Source organism: Zonotrichia albicollis, chromosome 22 (assembly GCF_047830755.1).
Source record: "Zonotrichia albicollis isolate bZonAlb1 chromosome 22, bZonAlb1.hap1, whole genome shotgun sequence".
Lineage (NCBI taxonomy): Eukaryota > Metazoa > Chordata > Aves > Passeriformes > Passerellidae > Zonotrichia > Zonotrichia albicollis.
In genome coordinates, this window is record NC_133840.1 from 4419284 (window position 1) to 4432898 (window position 13615).

A 13615-nucleotide genomic window follows, 5' to 3' on the forward strand; every position below is an offset into this window, starting at 1 on the left:
GCCACCCCACAGGTAGGTGCCACCACCTGGGAGCCCCTGTCCGGCTCAGGGAGGGTGGGATTGGGGGGACCAAGGTGGGGATTTGGGAAGCCCTGTCCCGCTCAGGGAGGGTGGGATTGGGAAGGAAAATGTGGGATTTGGGAACCCCTGTTCTGCTGTGAGATGGGGATCTGGGATAAAAGGAGGGATTAGGGGGGTGCCCTAGGAAATTGGGAGCCCTCAATCCCACTCTGGGGCAGCAGAACTGGGGGACAAAGGTGGGGTAGGGGGGTCTTGGGGTGAGGGGACAATTGGGAACCTCTGCTCCTCTCCAGGGTGGTGGGAATGGGGTGACAAGGAGGGACTGGGGGGACACCTGGGTAGGGAAACACTGAGAACCTCTGTGCTGCTCTGGGGTGGTGGAACTGGGAGGGACGAGGAGCAGGTGGGGAGGTGCTGGGGCAGGACCGGGGTGACAGGAATGGGTGAGGGTGACACCGGGGTGACAATGGGCTCCCTGACCACGCTGTCTGTCCCTGCAGGCTCTGCTCTGCTCCCCGCGCTGTCCCGGGCAGGATATCATCGTATACTGTAAGTTGGCTATGAGACACTACAGTATAGATGATGTACTCCCCGGGCTGCACCGACCGCCTCCCGCCACCGCCACCACCGCCGGGACACACCCGGGACACCGGAGATGAGCCACACGGGCTGGGGGGACATCCCGGGTGGGACAGGATCCGGACTCAGCCGGGCACCCACGGCCGGCGGGGAAACCGTTACCATTACTGAGTTTAGTAATGGTAACGGTTCTGCTGACGGCCGGCAACGCGGCACGGCATGGCACGGGATGGGAATGGCACGGGATGGCATGGGATGGCACGGAATGGGATGGGAATGGCACGGGATGGCATGGGATGGCACGGGATGGCATGGGATGGCACGGAATGGGATGGTAAGGACATAGTAATGGAGCCCTGGGTACGGCTGCAGGACAATAAAGATTTGAGTTACAGAACTGTGGCTCCACTCTCCTTCCTCACCACATCCCCTGCGGGCTCCGGGCCTGGTGGAACTGGGCACTGGGGCCACTGGGAGCACCAGGGGCACTGGTGACACTGAGGGGGCACGGGTGACACTGGGGTGGCACTGGAGGGGCAGTGGTGACAGCGGTGACATCGGGAGAGCTGGTGACACTAGTGACACTGGGGGAGTACTGGTGACACTGAGGGGACATCGGTGACACTGAGGGGGCATTGGTGACACACTGGTGACTCCGGTGACCCCGGTTGCGCTGTGACCCCACGGTGCCGCCCCCTGCACCCCGCGGTGCCGCCAGCAGAGGGCGCTCCAGGGCCCCGCCCTGCCCCGCCGGCTCCCGGCCGTTTCCATCCCACAATTCCCCGCGGCCCCGCGGCGCTCTGGCCCTGCGCTCGCGCTCTCTGTGCCCCCCACGCTGTTCGCCAATGGGCGCGGGCATCGCTCCTCTTCCCGGCGTGCCCCGCGGCGCGCCAACATGGCGGCTCCCATGGCCGCGGCCGCCGCCCGGGCCGCGCTCTGGGCCGCCGGTGCCGCTGTGGCGGGGCCGCTCCGGCTGCGAGCAGGTGCGCCGGGATCGCGGGGGTGCTCTGGGGGCGGTTGTATGCGGGAGGTGGCGGGCGGGACGCCAAGAGGCCGTGTGGTGGGGTGAGCGCTGCCCGGACGCTGCGTATGGAGGAGGCGGCCCACGCGAGCTTGGTGTATTTTAGGGATGTTCTTGATATATTCGGTGTTTTCTTCCAGCTCGCTTCCCGGGGAGCCGCTGGAACGTGAGCGGCTCGGCGCTGGGGAGGATCCTGAGTGTTCCCAGCTGGTGCAGCAGGAGCAGCGCGGCCCTGGGAAGGATCCCGAGTGTTCCCAGCCGCTGGAACGGGAGCAGCTCGGCCCTCGGGAGCCTCCTGGGCATCCCGGCTGAGGCCCCGCCCGCCGCTCTGGGCCAGCACCCGCCGCCCGTGGCCACCGACAAAGGTGAGTGGTGACAAAGGCGGGTGATGGCAGCTGCCGCGCCGCCCCAGGGCTATCCTGTATCCTGACCCCCCGAGGGTTTGGCACCATCCGAGCTCCTCCTTTCCCCGGCAGAGGAGCAGAAACGCCTCCTGGAGCATCGGCCCGACCATCCCCCGCAGCCCAGGGTGCTGAGGATCGCCATCATCGGCGCCCCCAACGCCGGGAAATCCACGCTCTGCAACCAGCTCCTGGGCAGGAAGGTGAGGCTGGGGGGCAGCTCAGGCTGTTTCCTGTTTTTTTGGCTGTATAACATGTTTAATTAATTCCCTGCAGGTTTTCCCAGTCTCCAAGAAGGTGCACACCACCCGCTGCAAGGCCCGGGGTGTCATCACCCACGAGGACACGCAGCTGGTGAGTCCTGGGGACCAAGGGCAGCATTTGCTCATCTATGTCCCCTGGGATCACCTCTCACTGCACAAATATGGGGTTTTGCCCTGAGCTCTCACTGCTGGCAAACTTGAAACATTTGTTTTTCCTTTTCCTAGATCATTCTGGACACGCCTGGCCTCACAAATCCCTTAAAAGCCAAAAGGTACCTCCACTGGTGTGGGAAGGGGGCTATGTGCTGCCTAGCAAAATAAAACAGGAATGTGATTTTCAGTGTGCAAAGTTTGTAAAACAGGAGTGAGCTGAATGCATATTTTTAGCCTTATTTTGCTTTCCAATAATTTTTTTGTTGTAATTTCAGTAGCACACAGAACCTGTGATGTCCCTTGAGCCTTTTTGTGTGTGGTTCTGTGTATCTGCACATGGCAAGGGATGTCACAACACCTAAAGCAGCTGAAATGAGAGAAAACACTGGTTTCCCCCTAGTTTGAGAGGGAGGAACACAATTATAATGAAGTGTGTCTGGTTTATTCATTTGTATTTGTGTTTCAGGCATAATTTAGATGAAGCCATGCTGACAGACCCGTGGGACAGCATGAAACATGCAGATTTAGGTGGGTTTTCAACTCTTTTTGCATCAAACCAAATCCCTTTTTGGCACACAGGTTCCCAGCTGTGGTGTCTGGGTGTTTGCTGGCAGCCCAGGCAGAACAGGGAAGGAAGGGCAGAGAAAAGATCTGGAATATTGAGCTGAGAGGGGATAAGAACTGCCTGGTGCCAAGGGGAGGCACTTTGGGTTCATAGTTTGGCTTGGATGTTGAGATTTAGCACGTGTGATGTCATTAGGGTGACATGGGTAAGCTGCATTTTTAGTGTTTTCAATAAAATCCTTCTTTTTGTGCCCCTCCTGAGGAGGGGAGTGACCACAGACTGTAAAGCTGCAAGTGAACATTCTGGAAAATGTGGATTTATCCTTTTTCCCTCCCTCTTTCCTGGCAGTCCTGGTTCTGGTGGATGTGTCAGATCACTGGACAAGGAACTCCCTGAGCAAGGAGGTGCTCAGGTGCCTGTCTCAGTTCCCCCACATCCCCAGCGTGCTGGTCCTGAACAAGGTAAACCCTGCTTGTTCTTCTTCAGGCACCACCTGGCTCAGCACTGATGGGTTTTGGGTCCCTGGTGTGTTAAAGGACACTCCAGAATATCGAGGGGTGTGTGTACCCATTAAAAGCAGAATCATCCTTGAATTTGTGCTGCTGTCTGGGGGTTAAATCCATCTGGGAAGAGGAGCCAGGTGAGCCAGGGAGGATCTCAGCAGAGCTGACAGGTTCTCAGTGCTTGGGCAAACTGTGCTGGCACAAAACTGCCAGTTTTGGCCTCTGGTCACAAAACTGCCCTGTCCTGCAGCAGCTGCCTCCCTGGCTGGTTTCCTGTATCTCCTTCAGACCTAGGGCCCAGCTGCCTACCTCATTTAGGATAAATCTTCTTTAGGATAAATAATTTTCTCTTTAGGATAAATTATTTTCTCTCTCTCTGCCTTCAGGTGGATGTACTAAAGAAGAAGTTTCTCCTGCTGGAAATAGCAACTGACCTGACAGAGGGGATTGTAAATGGAAAGAAACTGGAAGTGAAATCTTCACCTAAACAGGATTCTCGTTCTTCAGTAAAGCTTCCCCTTCATCCCACTCAGGCTTCTCCACCTGGGAGCAAAGTGCCAGGGTCTCCCTGTGGGCAGGAGAGGAATCAGGCCCAGGAGGGCTCTGGTTTGGACAGGAGCAGTGATGCTGGGGGTGCTGGGCACCCTCTGGGCACAGGGGAAGGCCCAGAGCACCATGGATCCAAGGATCTGAAGGACATGAAAGGCTGGCCACACTTCCAGGAGATCTTCATGCTGGCAGCTCTGCGTGGGGAGGAGGTGGATACACTCAAGGTAACTCCAGTCTGAATTGTGTCACACCTGGGACTGGGGTGGGAGCCTCAGCTTCTGTTCCTGGCCTGGATGGGGGGAAAATGTCATGTGTCAATGTGGGATGTGCCCCTGTTGCACCTGCAGAGTTTTCTGTACAAAACTCTCACCTGGGGCTCTCCCAACAGCAGCTTGGAGCAACAAGGAATCCACCCAGTGCTGTCTGTGAGCTCCAGGGCTTCTGTGTGACACACACAGCCCCAGGGAGGGATGTCACAGCTTCCCTTCCTCCTGCCCCTGCCCAAAACCCCAAACCACTGCCCCAGTGCCAGGCCAGCAGCAGTGCCCTCCCTGCAGGGGCAGCTCAGGGGAGGTGGCACCGTGTGGGTGACACTGGGGTGCTGTGCCCACAGAGGTACCTCCTGATGCAAGCCAAGCCAGGCCCCTGGGAGTTCCACAGCGAGGTCCTGACCAGTCAGTCACCCCAGGAGATCTGTGATAACATCATCAGGGAGAAGCTCCTGGAGTACCTGCCCCTGGAAGTGCCTTATGGAGTGTCTCAGGTGGGAATGTGCCCAGGCAGACTCAGCCATGAGCTGTTTTATTGGGAATTTTGGGCTGTGTGATCAGAATCCCTTTGTTTGGATTCTGCCAGACCCTGTGGGGTGACTCAGTACTTGCACCTCAGGTGTGCTGAGACCCTTTCTGTGTGTGAAGGAGCCCCCTTTGTGTGCTGGAGTGTCCAAGGGAGGGGTGCTGGGGGTTCCTGAGGGATTTCCAGGATTGCTGAGTGCTCCATTGCTGTGCCAGGTGACACACGTGTGGGAGGAAGGAGAATGTGGGGAGCTCCTCATCGTGCAGAGCCTCCTGGTGCCCAGGGAGTCTCACAAGGTGAGTGAAGGAAGGAAGATGGGGTGCTGGGGAGGGTGAAGGGAGGTTCCCCAAATCCATCCTTGCTGTGCTCCCCTGTCCCTCTCCTTTGTACCCAGTACTGGCAGCTGTGTTGCCTCATGGTTTAATGCTGGAATTTCCCTCATTGTTTCTGTGGCTGCACCGTTGTCCTGGGTGAGTTTGGTGATGTTCTCTCTGGGTTTTAACACAGAGGATGTTGATTGGAAGAGGAGGAAAGGTCATCAGCAGGATTGCTCAGGAGGCTGGCCAGGACCTGATGAACGCTTTCCTGTGTGAGGTGCGCCTGAAGCTCAAGGTGGAGGTGAAGGGTTGAGCACCTGGTGTGTTTTAACAGCCCTTGAACTCTGATCATGTGGAGAAAACAGTCCTGGGGGTGTTCTGGCACCTTTGTTGGATCCAGAAATAGAGGATGATGGAGTTACTACCATGGGCTGAAGTGGAATATATTATTCTTTGGGAGAACAGCCCAAACTGAAATAAAATCTCCAGACTTCCTATAGCATCTGGCCTGGGGACAGACACTGGAGAATCAGCTGCACCCATGATTCTGGTGCTGCATTCCCAGAGCTGCACCCATGATTCTGGTGCTGCATTCCCAGAGCTGCCCCCACTTCTTTTGGGCTGTGTCTCATGTCCTTGCTCTCAGGGGTTTGTATGTGGGAGTTCAGGAGCATCTCCTGCCTTGGAGCAAACAAAGGGTGGCAGTGAAGCATTATCAGCACATGTTTGTAATCCCTTCTGAAGGCTGAATCGTGGTCACACAGGGGGATGATGGTCTCATGGTCTCTCTCTTTTCTCCCTGCCCTGCTGAAGCTGGTGGGTGCAGGGAGTTGGTTTTAGGGGTTTGCTGGCAGCTGGAACATCTGTAATGCCTGGCTGGCTTGTCTGTCATGAAGAACCAGCATGGACCCACTCTTTAGGAGTTCAAGTAGTTTATTCTATCACTTACTTCCAAGTCTTCACTCTTTGCACCAGGGTCACAGATACAAACACCGCAGCTGTTGCAGCTAAAGAAAACCCCAAAGTGGGAAGAGCAGCAGGTTCTGCAGCTCAGGTGTAACAGAGAGTACCTGGCACCACATATGTGTCCCTGGGCCTGGTGTTTGGGGCTTGTTTTATCCCTTTGTCAGGTGTTTGGAGCACTGGGTACCTTCCTGCCAGAAATCCAGGTAATCCAGTTATAAATTAACATCCCTGAGGGAAGAAAATCCCAACAGGGAAGAGATTGGGAAGGGTCTGGAACCCAAACCTGCTCAGCCCCTTGTCCCTCTCTGGTGCACTGTGAAAGAGATGTTTTAGAAGAAGTGATTCTTCTGCTGAAGAATTCTCTCTGGAATGTGAGATAACTGAAAACTGGGTTGGGAACCCTGCACAGTGTATCTGTCCTTGTTCCCCAGGAGCAGGGGGTGCTGTGCTCCCTTCAATGCTGCTGTCCAACTTTTGTATTTCCCTTGCAATAAAATGAGGTCCCAGCACAAGTGATTGTTCTCTCCTTTATTCCTCGCTGGCAGCCTGACCTCACAGCCACCACCTTCCCTCTGGTTTATTCCAGCTCAAACCAGGGCACTTTGATGTCATTCCTCCTTCCCAGCTGAGCTTAGATCCCATTTTCTGAGCTGAGGCTTGTGAAGGTTGCACCTTGTGGGGGAAGAGCTGGGTAGGCAGGGTTGGAGGGGTCTCATGGCATGGGGCACAAGGGGAAGCTGTCCCCTCTGTGTGGCCGTGTCAGGGTCACCCTGTGCTGCCCCAGAGCTCCATCCCAGGCTGCTTCTAGGGATGGAGCTGAATGCCCAGAGCAACAGTGGGGGCACTGGAAATGCTCTTGGCATGGCAAGGGTTGAGTGTCACCTTCCTGACCTGTAGCTCCTTAATGAGCTTTGAGAATTAGGTTAATTATCCCATTGCAAGCCCATCGCAGGGGTGCAAATCCTCACTTCCCTGTGGGGAACAAACTTCCCCAAGGACTGACCCCAGCTGTGGGGGAAGGCGTCTGTTGAGACCTCCACGTGGGCAGCACTGGAGCTGTGGCAGAGCCACCTCTGTGTCCCCTTCCTGAACCACCTGCATCCCCCTGTCCCCTCCCTGCCGTATTCCTTCACGTCCTCCCTGTGTCCCCACTGTGTCTCTCCCTGTTCCCCACATGTTCCCTTAACATCCTCCCATGTCCCCCAGTGTGTCCCTGCCGTGTCCCTTCCCTCATGGCCCCCAATGTCCCCCAGTGTGTCCCTGCTGTGTCCCTTCCCTCATGCCCCCCAATGTCCCCCAGTGTGTCCCTGCTGTGTCCCTTCCCTCATGCCCCCACCAGTGTCCCCCCCAGTGTCCCCCAGTGTGTCCCTGCCTTGTCCCCCCAATGTCCCCCCAGTATCCCCCAGTGTATCCCTCCTACTGTCCTCCCATGTCCCCCAGTGTGTCCCTGCCGTGTCCCCTCCTCATACCCCATAATGTCCCCCAATGTCCTCCCATGTCCCCGCTGTTCCCTGCAGTCCCCCCGGTTACCGGCAGGGGGCGGCGCGGCGCTGCCCCCCCCATTTCCCCCTCCCTCGCTCCCGTGGCCGCGGGGCCGCGCGTGCGCGGGGCGGGGCGGGCGGCGCGCGGGCCGCGCGTGCGCGGGGGCGGCTGCGCAGCCAGCACGGCCGGGGCGGGCGGCGGCGGCGGCGGCGGGGCCGGGCGGGCACAGCGGCGGCGGCGCCATGAGGCCCGGGCAGGGGCACCGAGAGTAAGTGCGGCACACGGCGGGAGCGAGGGCGCGGCCCCACCGTCACCTCCTCCTCATCGTCATCATCATCCCCCTACTCACAGCGCGGCGGGACCGCCGCGGTTCTTACCCCCCCCCCACCCCACCATTGTCCTTCCCGGGTGTCCCCTCCCCCCGGCCGCTGAGGCAGCCCCGGTGTGCCGACCCGCCCCCTGTCGCGACATACGCCGCCTGTCGCGACAGTCGCTCCCAGCCCGTCTCGCCGGGCTCTCCCCCGCTCAGCGCGGAGCTCCCAGGCCCCCCGGTAGCCCCGGCGCCCTCGTTACCTGTCCCCGGTACCCCGCACACGGCCCCGGATCGCGATAGTGCGGCAGCTATCGCGACAGAAGGGCCGTCAGGGGGAAGGGGGGATTGCGGTCGCAGTGCGAGCACATCCTTTGTGTGATTCTTTCCCAAGAAAAGTGTCTTTCTGCGAGAGGCTCGCGGGCTGGTTTGGGCTGGAAGGGACCTCCCAGCCCATCTCTGCCACGGGCAGGGAACAGGTATCGCCAATAAATCATCCGCCGCTTTTATTCCCCACAAACCCATTTTCAAGTGCCTGAAGAAGAAGGAGAAGAAGAAGAAAACTGCAGAGCTGGACTCCAGTTCTCAGTGCACTCGTGCAGCAAAGTGCTGAGATGGTTTTGGTTCTGCAGCGTGTGAACCTCCCCGACCAACACCTGCGAGGGCTCAGACGTCTCTCACCCTCCCCTGGTAGCTCTAGGTACAAGTTTAGGGTAAATCACAGATGCAGATTGATAAGTTCAACCAGAATTTGTTCTGCTCACTTCTTCCTACAGTCCTTTATTTCTCCCTAGTCGCATTCTCAAGAAAATGCAAGTTTTTCTGGAAAACTTTTTTTGCAGCAATACTTCTTTTCCTCCTTATTGCACAAACCCGGTTCTTTGTTGCTCCGGTCGCTGCGGGAGAGGAGGGAGCTGGGAGCTCTCAGGAGATAAGGTTGGGTTCCTAAGTGATGTCATTTGTGCTGGAGCAACGGTGGTGACTTTGTGATGGAATAAATCCTCCTGGACGTGTTGGGGCTGTGTGATTGTGTGTGTGTGTGTGCACTGTGGAAACTTTGTCTGATTCAGCAACGGGCTGAGAAAATTCTGTGCTCCACAGGCAGTGAGGGAATAGAGTGATGAGAGTTGCATTTTCCTTTCAGCCTCTTTATTTCTGATCAGGGCTTTTTAAGAATTTGAGCTTGTTAGAGTGTGTTCATTTAGCAGTAGGGAAAGATGCTGTTCAAGGGTCTTACAGGTGTTGGAGGTGGGGAGAGCAGAGTTTTGCAGCCAGCAGCAGAGTGAAGGGTTCAGGGAGAGCTTTTAGGGGGGTCTGGTGTCCTGTAAAGCCAATCCAGAGGGTCTGGAAACTTGGAGAGGAAAAGCAGTGATAACAGAAAGCAAGCTTAAAGCAAATGCATTCACTATTAATTTTCAGCAGAGGAATGCTTGGATCAAAAGTAAGAGTCAGAGGGTAAGGTTTGCAATTAACACAGGATCTAAGCTTTCATGGAGAAATGCTTCCATAAAAGAAAGGCTATTTGTTTTCCAAATGATATTTACACGGGGTAGAATTTCTGAGGTGAAGAAATGAGAATTGCCCCTTGTCTGGGGGAGCACAGGTCGGGCAGGAGCTGGAAGAGGAGTTGATGAATTGGCTGTAATTCGCAGGCATCGCTTCAAATATTTTCAATATTTCTCAACTATTTTAAGAAGCTGTATTGAATTCCAGCCCAACCAGCCTGATAGTCTGGGGAGAGGAAGGATGCGTATTGCTGGAGCAAGAATTAAGCAAAAATAGATAAATCTGACATAATGGATGACAAGGGAAAGCTGATTGCTGAAAGATGCTGGCATGCTCTGTTTTTGCATGCTTGGCATATATTCTGTTGTGTTACATGGCTTTTGAAGTGTAAAAAAAAAAAAAAGAAAGAAATCTCATTTTGTGCTGAGATAAAAGAAAAAGCAGGTGCTTAAATTCTGTTAAGGATCAGCTTTGATTCTGACATGAAGTAGTGACCTCTCTTGCATTTACCCCCCTGTCATTTTGTGAACTTCTCAATTGAATAAATAATTCACTTAGCACCAAATAAATGCCATTTAATAAGATGGTATTTTTGATCCCCCTTTTCACTTCACATTGCAAACAGTTTCACACGTTTTCAGCTTGAGCACAGCCTGGGGTGCTATTTCTGTTAATAGCATTAAAAATATGTTGGAGAATGTCCACATAGTATTGTTTTTTCTCCAAATGCGAAATTAAGGAACCGTTGTGTTCTCTGCAGCTTGGATATTTGCCTTCATTTAAGCCTTATTTGTATTTGTTTCAAGTTGTCCTCTCAAGATAAGCTTTTGTATCTGTGCTTGCTTCTGGGAATTGTTGCCAGATCAAGAGAAGTGAGGATTTTTGTCAAGGACTGAAGTATCTATCTCTATTTCCCAGAAGCTGATACAATGTGCAGGAGCCTCAGCTTGCTGAAACGCCTGGATGTGGGATAGAAACTTTTATCAGTGCTTCCAGTGCAATATTTTACTTTTTCACATTGGTTTGTCCATTCATTTTTCACTCTTCTTCATTTTTGACCATGACTTGTTACTGGCCAGCACACAGAGATGGGGAAAGGAGGAAATAGAAAGTTTTGAGTTTTGCCCTGGCTGGCCTCACCCCAAAAACCTCCATCACCAAAACCTTTTATATCCTGTGTATTCCTGGCTCACTCATCTTTGGTGAGGCAACAGTGAGAGGAGAGTCACAGATTTATGAAGTGACTTGCAGGATTCTGGGATTTATGGAGTTGCTAAATACACCAGCCAGGACATAGCCACAGCCTGGTTTGTTTGAGTTATTTAACAGACGATCAGCACTTTTAAATAATTGCTTTTAGAACATGCAGTTCACTGAAATGCTACACCCAGCAGGTGAGTAACAGGTCACTCTGTTGTGTAGTAATATACTCACTCTTCAGAGGCTGCTTTTGGGGTAAGATTCCCCTGAGGATGAGTAAAACTTTCACAATTTTCTTCATCTGTAATGAGTCCATCACCCCACCCTTTCCAATTTTCAGCATTTGAGATGTTTAAACAATTTAAAACGTTCTCAAACTAGGAAGTGAAGTGAGTAATTGAATTTTTTATTCCTTGTGTGGTATGCCACATTCCCATTTTCCCATTGTATTTTGTGACTCGTGTTGAAATCTTTTACCACACAGATCTTGGAGCAATTTTTTCTGTTAATTACAGATTGTTACTTTGACTGTGAATGCTAAAATGAGTTTGTCACATTATTAATCTTTGTACTTTCAAGGAAAAAAAAAGCTTTCCAAATACCGATTGAGGAACAGAGCTCCTGAACAGGCATTCTGCTGGCTGACATCCAGAAAAGTTGTTCTGAACTTTACCCAAAGATATTTTTCCAAGGGGTTGTAATCTTTCAAAAGCTGATTTTACTGTCCAAGCAGGGCACAGCTTGTCCTACACCAGGAGCTGACAGACACCTCTGTGTTCATCTACTGCTGGTTCCTGGGTTTTTAGTGATTTGATTTAAATGAACACTTAAAAAGCCAGCAGCTGTAGCTCATGGCTGATCCAACCTCATAGATCCTGTAGGAAATTAGGAAAAGGTCCCTTTTCCTTATTTCAGCACATTCTGTCTGGGTGTCCCTCCGCACCTCCCCACTCATTTTGTATTTGTTCTGTGTTTGCTATAATTATTCCCCCATTGTGCTTCAGAATTATTCTTGGTTTATGTATTCCCATTGCTTACCTTGTTTATGCTGTGTGTGTGAGGATTAGTCCAAGCTTCCAGGGTTTATGAGGAAAATGGTGATATTCCATTCTTGGAAGAATTTCTCAGGAATGCAGTTTGGCTGCAGCGTGGATTTGGTAGGGAATAGTGGGGGTGTAACTCTGGGGGATGAAAACTGGGAAAGATTTTTCATGTGAGTTCCCAAGTCCCGTGCAGGGATTCTGGAGTGCCTGGAATGTGTGGAGCACTGGGTTGTTGATGTATTTAGAGATAAGTGAACTGTTCCAGGCTTTTAAATAGATGCATTGATGGGTGTACTAGGGGGAAATGTTTAGAAAACAGGTTCTGTGTAAAAGCAACACTTCTGAGACAAACCTTTAAGTAAATTCTGCTGAATTAGGTGACACATCCTGCCTGCAGCAGGTGTGGGTCCTGTAGGATGTTCAGTGGGCAAGGAGTGCTAACATTTAATTTCTTACGGTGTCTGTAGTAAAGGTGATGCAGAAAAGGTGAACCATGAAAGTGCAGCTATTTTTAGTTTTAAAGGAAAAAAAAGCAGCAGTCAGAAAATGATCTACTAAGTGATACATTGCTGACGTCTGTGGTGCAGCCAACCCAATTAAGGTGCCATATATTGTTTCCAGCAGGGTTCTGATTGTTTCTAATTTGGGAACCACGCGAGAGCAATGGAAATAGGTGAAACGCCGTGCTCTGCTCTGCAGAGTGATCTAGCATCCAGTTTCTCTGTCATTTCCCTCCTCATACTGGGACAGTCTCCCTGGCCTGGCTGAGGTGGGAGCCAGACATTAAAAAAAAAAAAATAAAATGCTCCTGTGTGTTTTTGTTGGTAAAATATCCCATAAGTCAGTGTTGAGCGCTGTGGATTATTTTCTCATTTCCTGGCCCCAGCACATCCTTTGCTGTATCCTGCTGTCCCTCTCCTTGCCTTCATGCTGTTAAACTTGGAGTGTGCCTGTTGGAGGATGTGTGTCTCACAGTCCTGCCCTTTCCTGTGCCTGTCCCTTGCCACTCATTTTGTTCCTCTCTGCGGACAGTTGCTGCATGGAAAACACTTCAAAAATACTGTAAGGTGACTGTCTTGAGCCAATACCACATATATCTGTGTATATATGTATAGATCTAGTTTAAATTCTGTTGGAAGGAAATCTTTGTATGAACCTTTTTCAAAAAATTACGCAGATGCTCCCACTCTCTGGAGTAAACTTCCTCCTCTGCTTATCTTTTTTTAAACCTGGAATGAAAAACAGCTTGTCTTCTTAACATCTGGAAAAGGGAGCCCTTCATGCCTACTTTATATTCTTTTATCCAGCATTGTTCTTCATTCATCCTTCTGTTCTGGCACTGGTTTTCTTAATTTGTTGTCTTCTAAGCTGGAGGAATGTCATGTGCTTTGGCTTTGTTGTGTTCAGGGAAAATTAGGGATTTGCTTGCCCTTCACTTCCAGCTCATCACTGTTCTGATTCTGGGCTGGTTTTTATTTTCTTCAGCTACAGCAAAGCCCTCAGCTTTTGCCTGGAATGGGTGGTGTGTTCCTGGAGCTGGTAATTCGTGCATCCCTTGACTTTAAATTGTTCACAGCTCTGCTGAGCATTTGTGAATGAGTGTGGAGGAAAATCAATATATGAAAAAGCCAGAGTAGGGGAGGGAAAACAGCTCTTGCAACACCTTTTCCTGGTCACACCATTGCCTGATTTAGTTTTTGTGTCTGCGAACTCTTTAGTGTTTAAATTTAGAAATGGATTGTTTTGGAACAAGTCACTTTTGAGATCGTTTCCAGGAGATTTGTGTGTAATTTAATCCCATTCAGGTTTGCTGCTCTCTGATCTGCTTGTTCTGCAAGACTTCAGGTTCTCTATTTCCCTGTGCCTCTCCCACTATATTCTGCAAATCTGTTGGGGTTTTTTTCCAGTCAAAACTGCAGCAGCATTTATGAATCCTTTTGT

General features: G+C 52.0%; 2 protein-coding genes across 3 annotated transcripts in view; both read left to right on the forward strand.

The window, feature by feature from the left end:
* The first annotated feature begins 1423 nt into the window (after positions 1-1423).
* Positions 1424-6645, forward strand: ERAL1 (Era like 12S mitochondrial rRNA chaperone 1). The gene is made up of 11 exons (XM_074556931.1): positions 1424-1583; positions 1762-1986; positions 2098-2225; positions 2299-2376; positions 2511-2557; positions 2905-2966; positions 3352-3464; positions 3893-4279; positions 4669-4818; positions 5066-5146; positions 5358-6645. The coding sequence occupies exons 1-11, from the start codon at positions 1496-1498 to the stop codon at positions 5478-5480; spliced, it is 1482 nt and encodes a 493-aa protein (XP_074413032.1). The 5' UTR covers positions 1424-1495; the 3' UTR covers positions 5481-6645.
* A 1116-nt stretch (positions 6646-7761) lies between these two features.
* The window catches only part of FAM222B (family with sequence similarity 222 member B), a 33642-nt gene continuing 27788 nt past the window's right edge, over positions 7762-13615 (forward strand). The window contains exon 1 of one of the 2 annotated variants that reach the window (XM_074556806.1): positions 7762-7883. The gene's annotated coding sequence lies outside the window, so the exon portion shown is untranslated. The remainder of the gene's footprint in view (positions 7884-13615) is intronic. The other variant, XM_074556802.1, reaches the window with a different exon arrangement.

Bases quoted from the DNA above. Each gene is read 5' to 3' on its own strand.
- ERAL1 (XM_074556931.1), top strand. From the start codon at position 1,496: ATGGCGGCTCCCATGGCCGCGGCCGCCGCCCGGGCCGCGCTCTGGGCC. The intron at 3,465-3,892 runs GTAAACCCTGCT...CTCTGCCTTCAG, and splicing joins GCGTGCTGGTCCTGAACAAG to GTGGATGTACTAAAGAAGAA. The intron at 4,280-4,668 runs GTAACTCCAGTC...CTGTGCCCACAG, and splicing joins AGGAGGTGGATACACTCAAG to AGGTACCTCCTGATGCAAGC.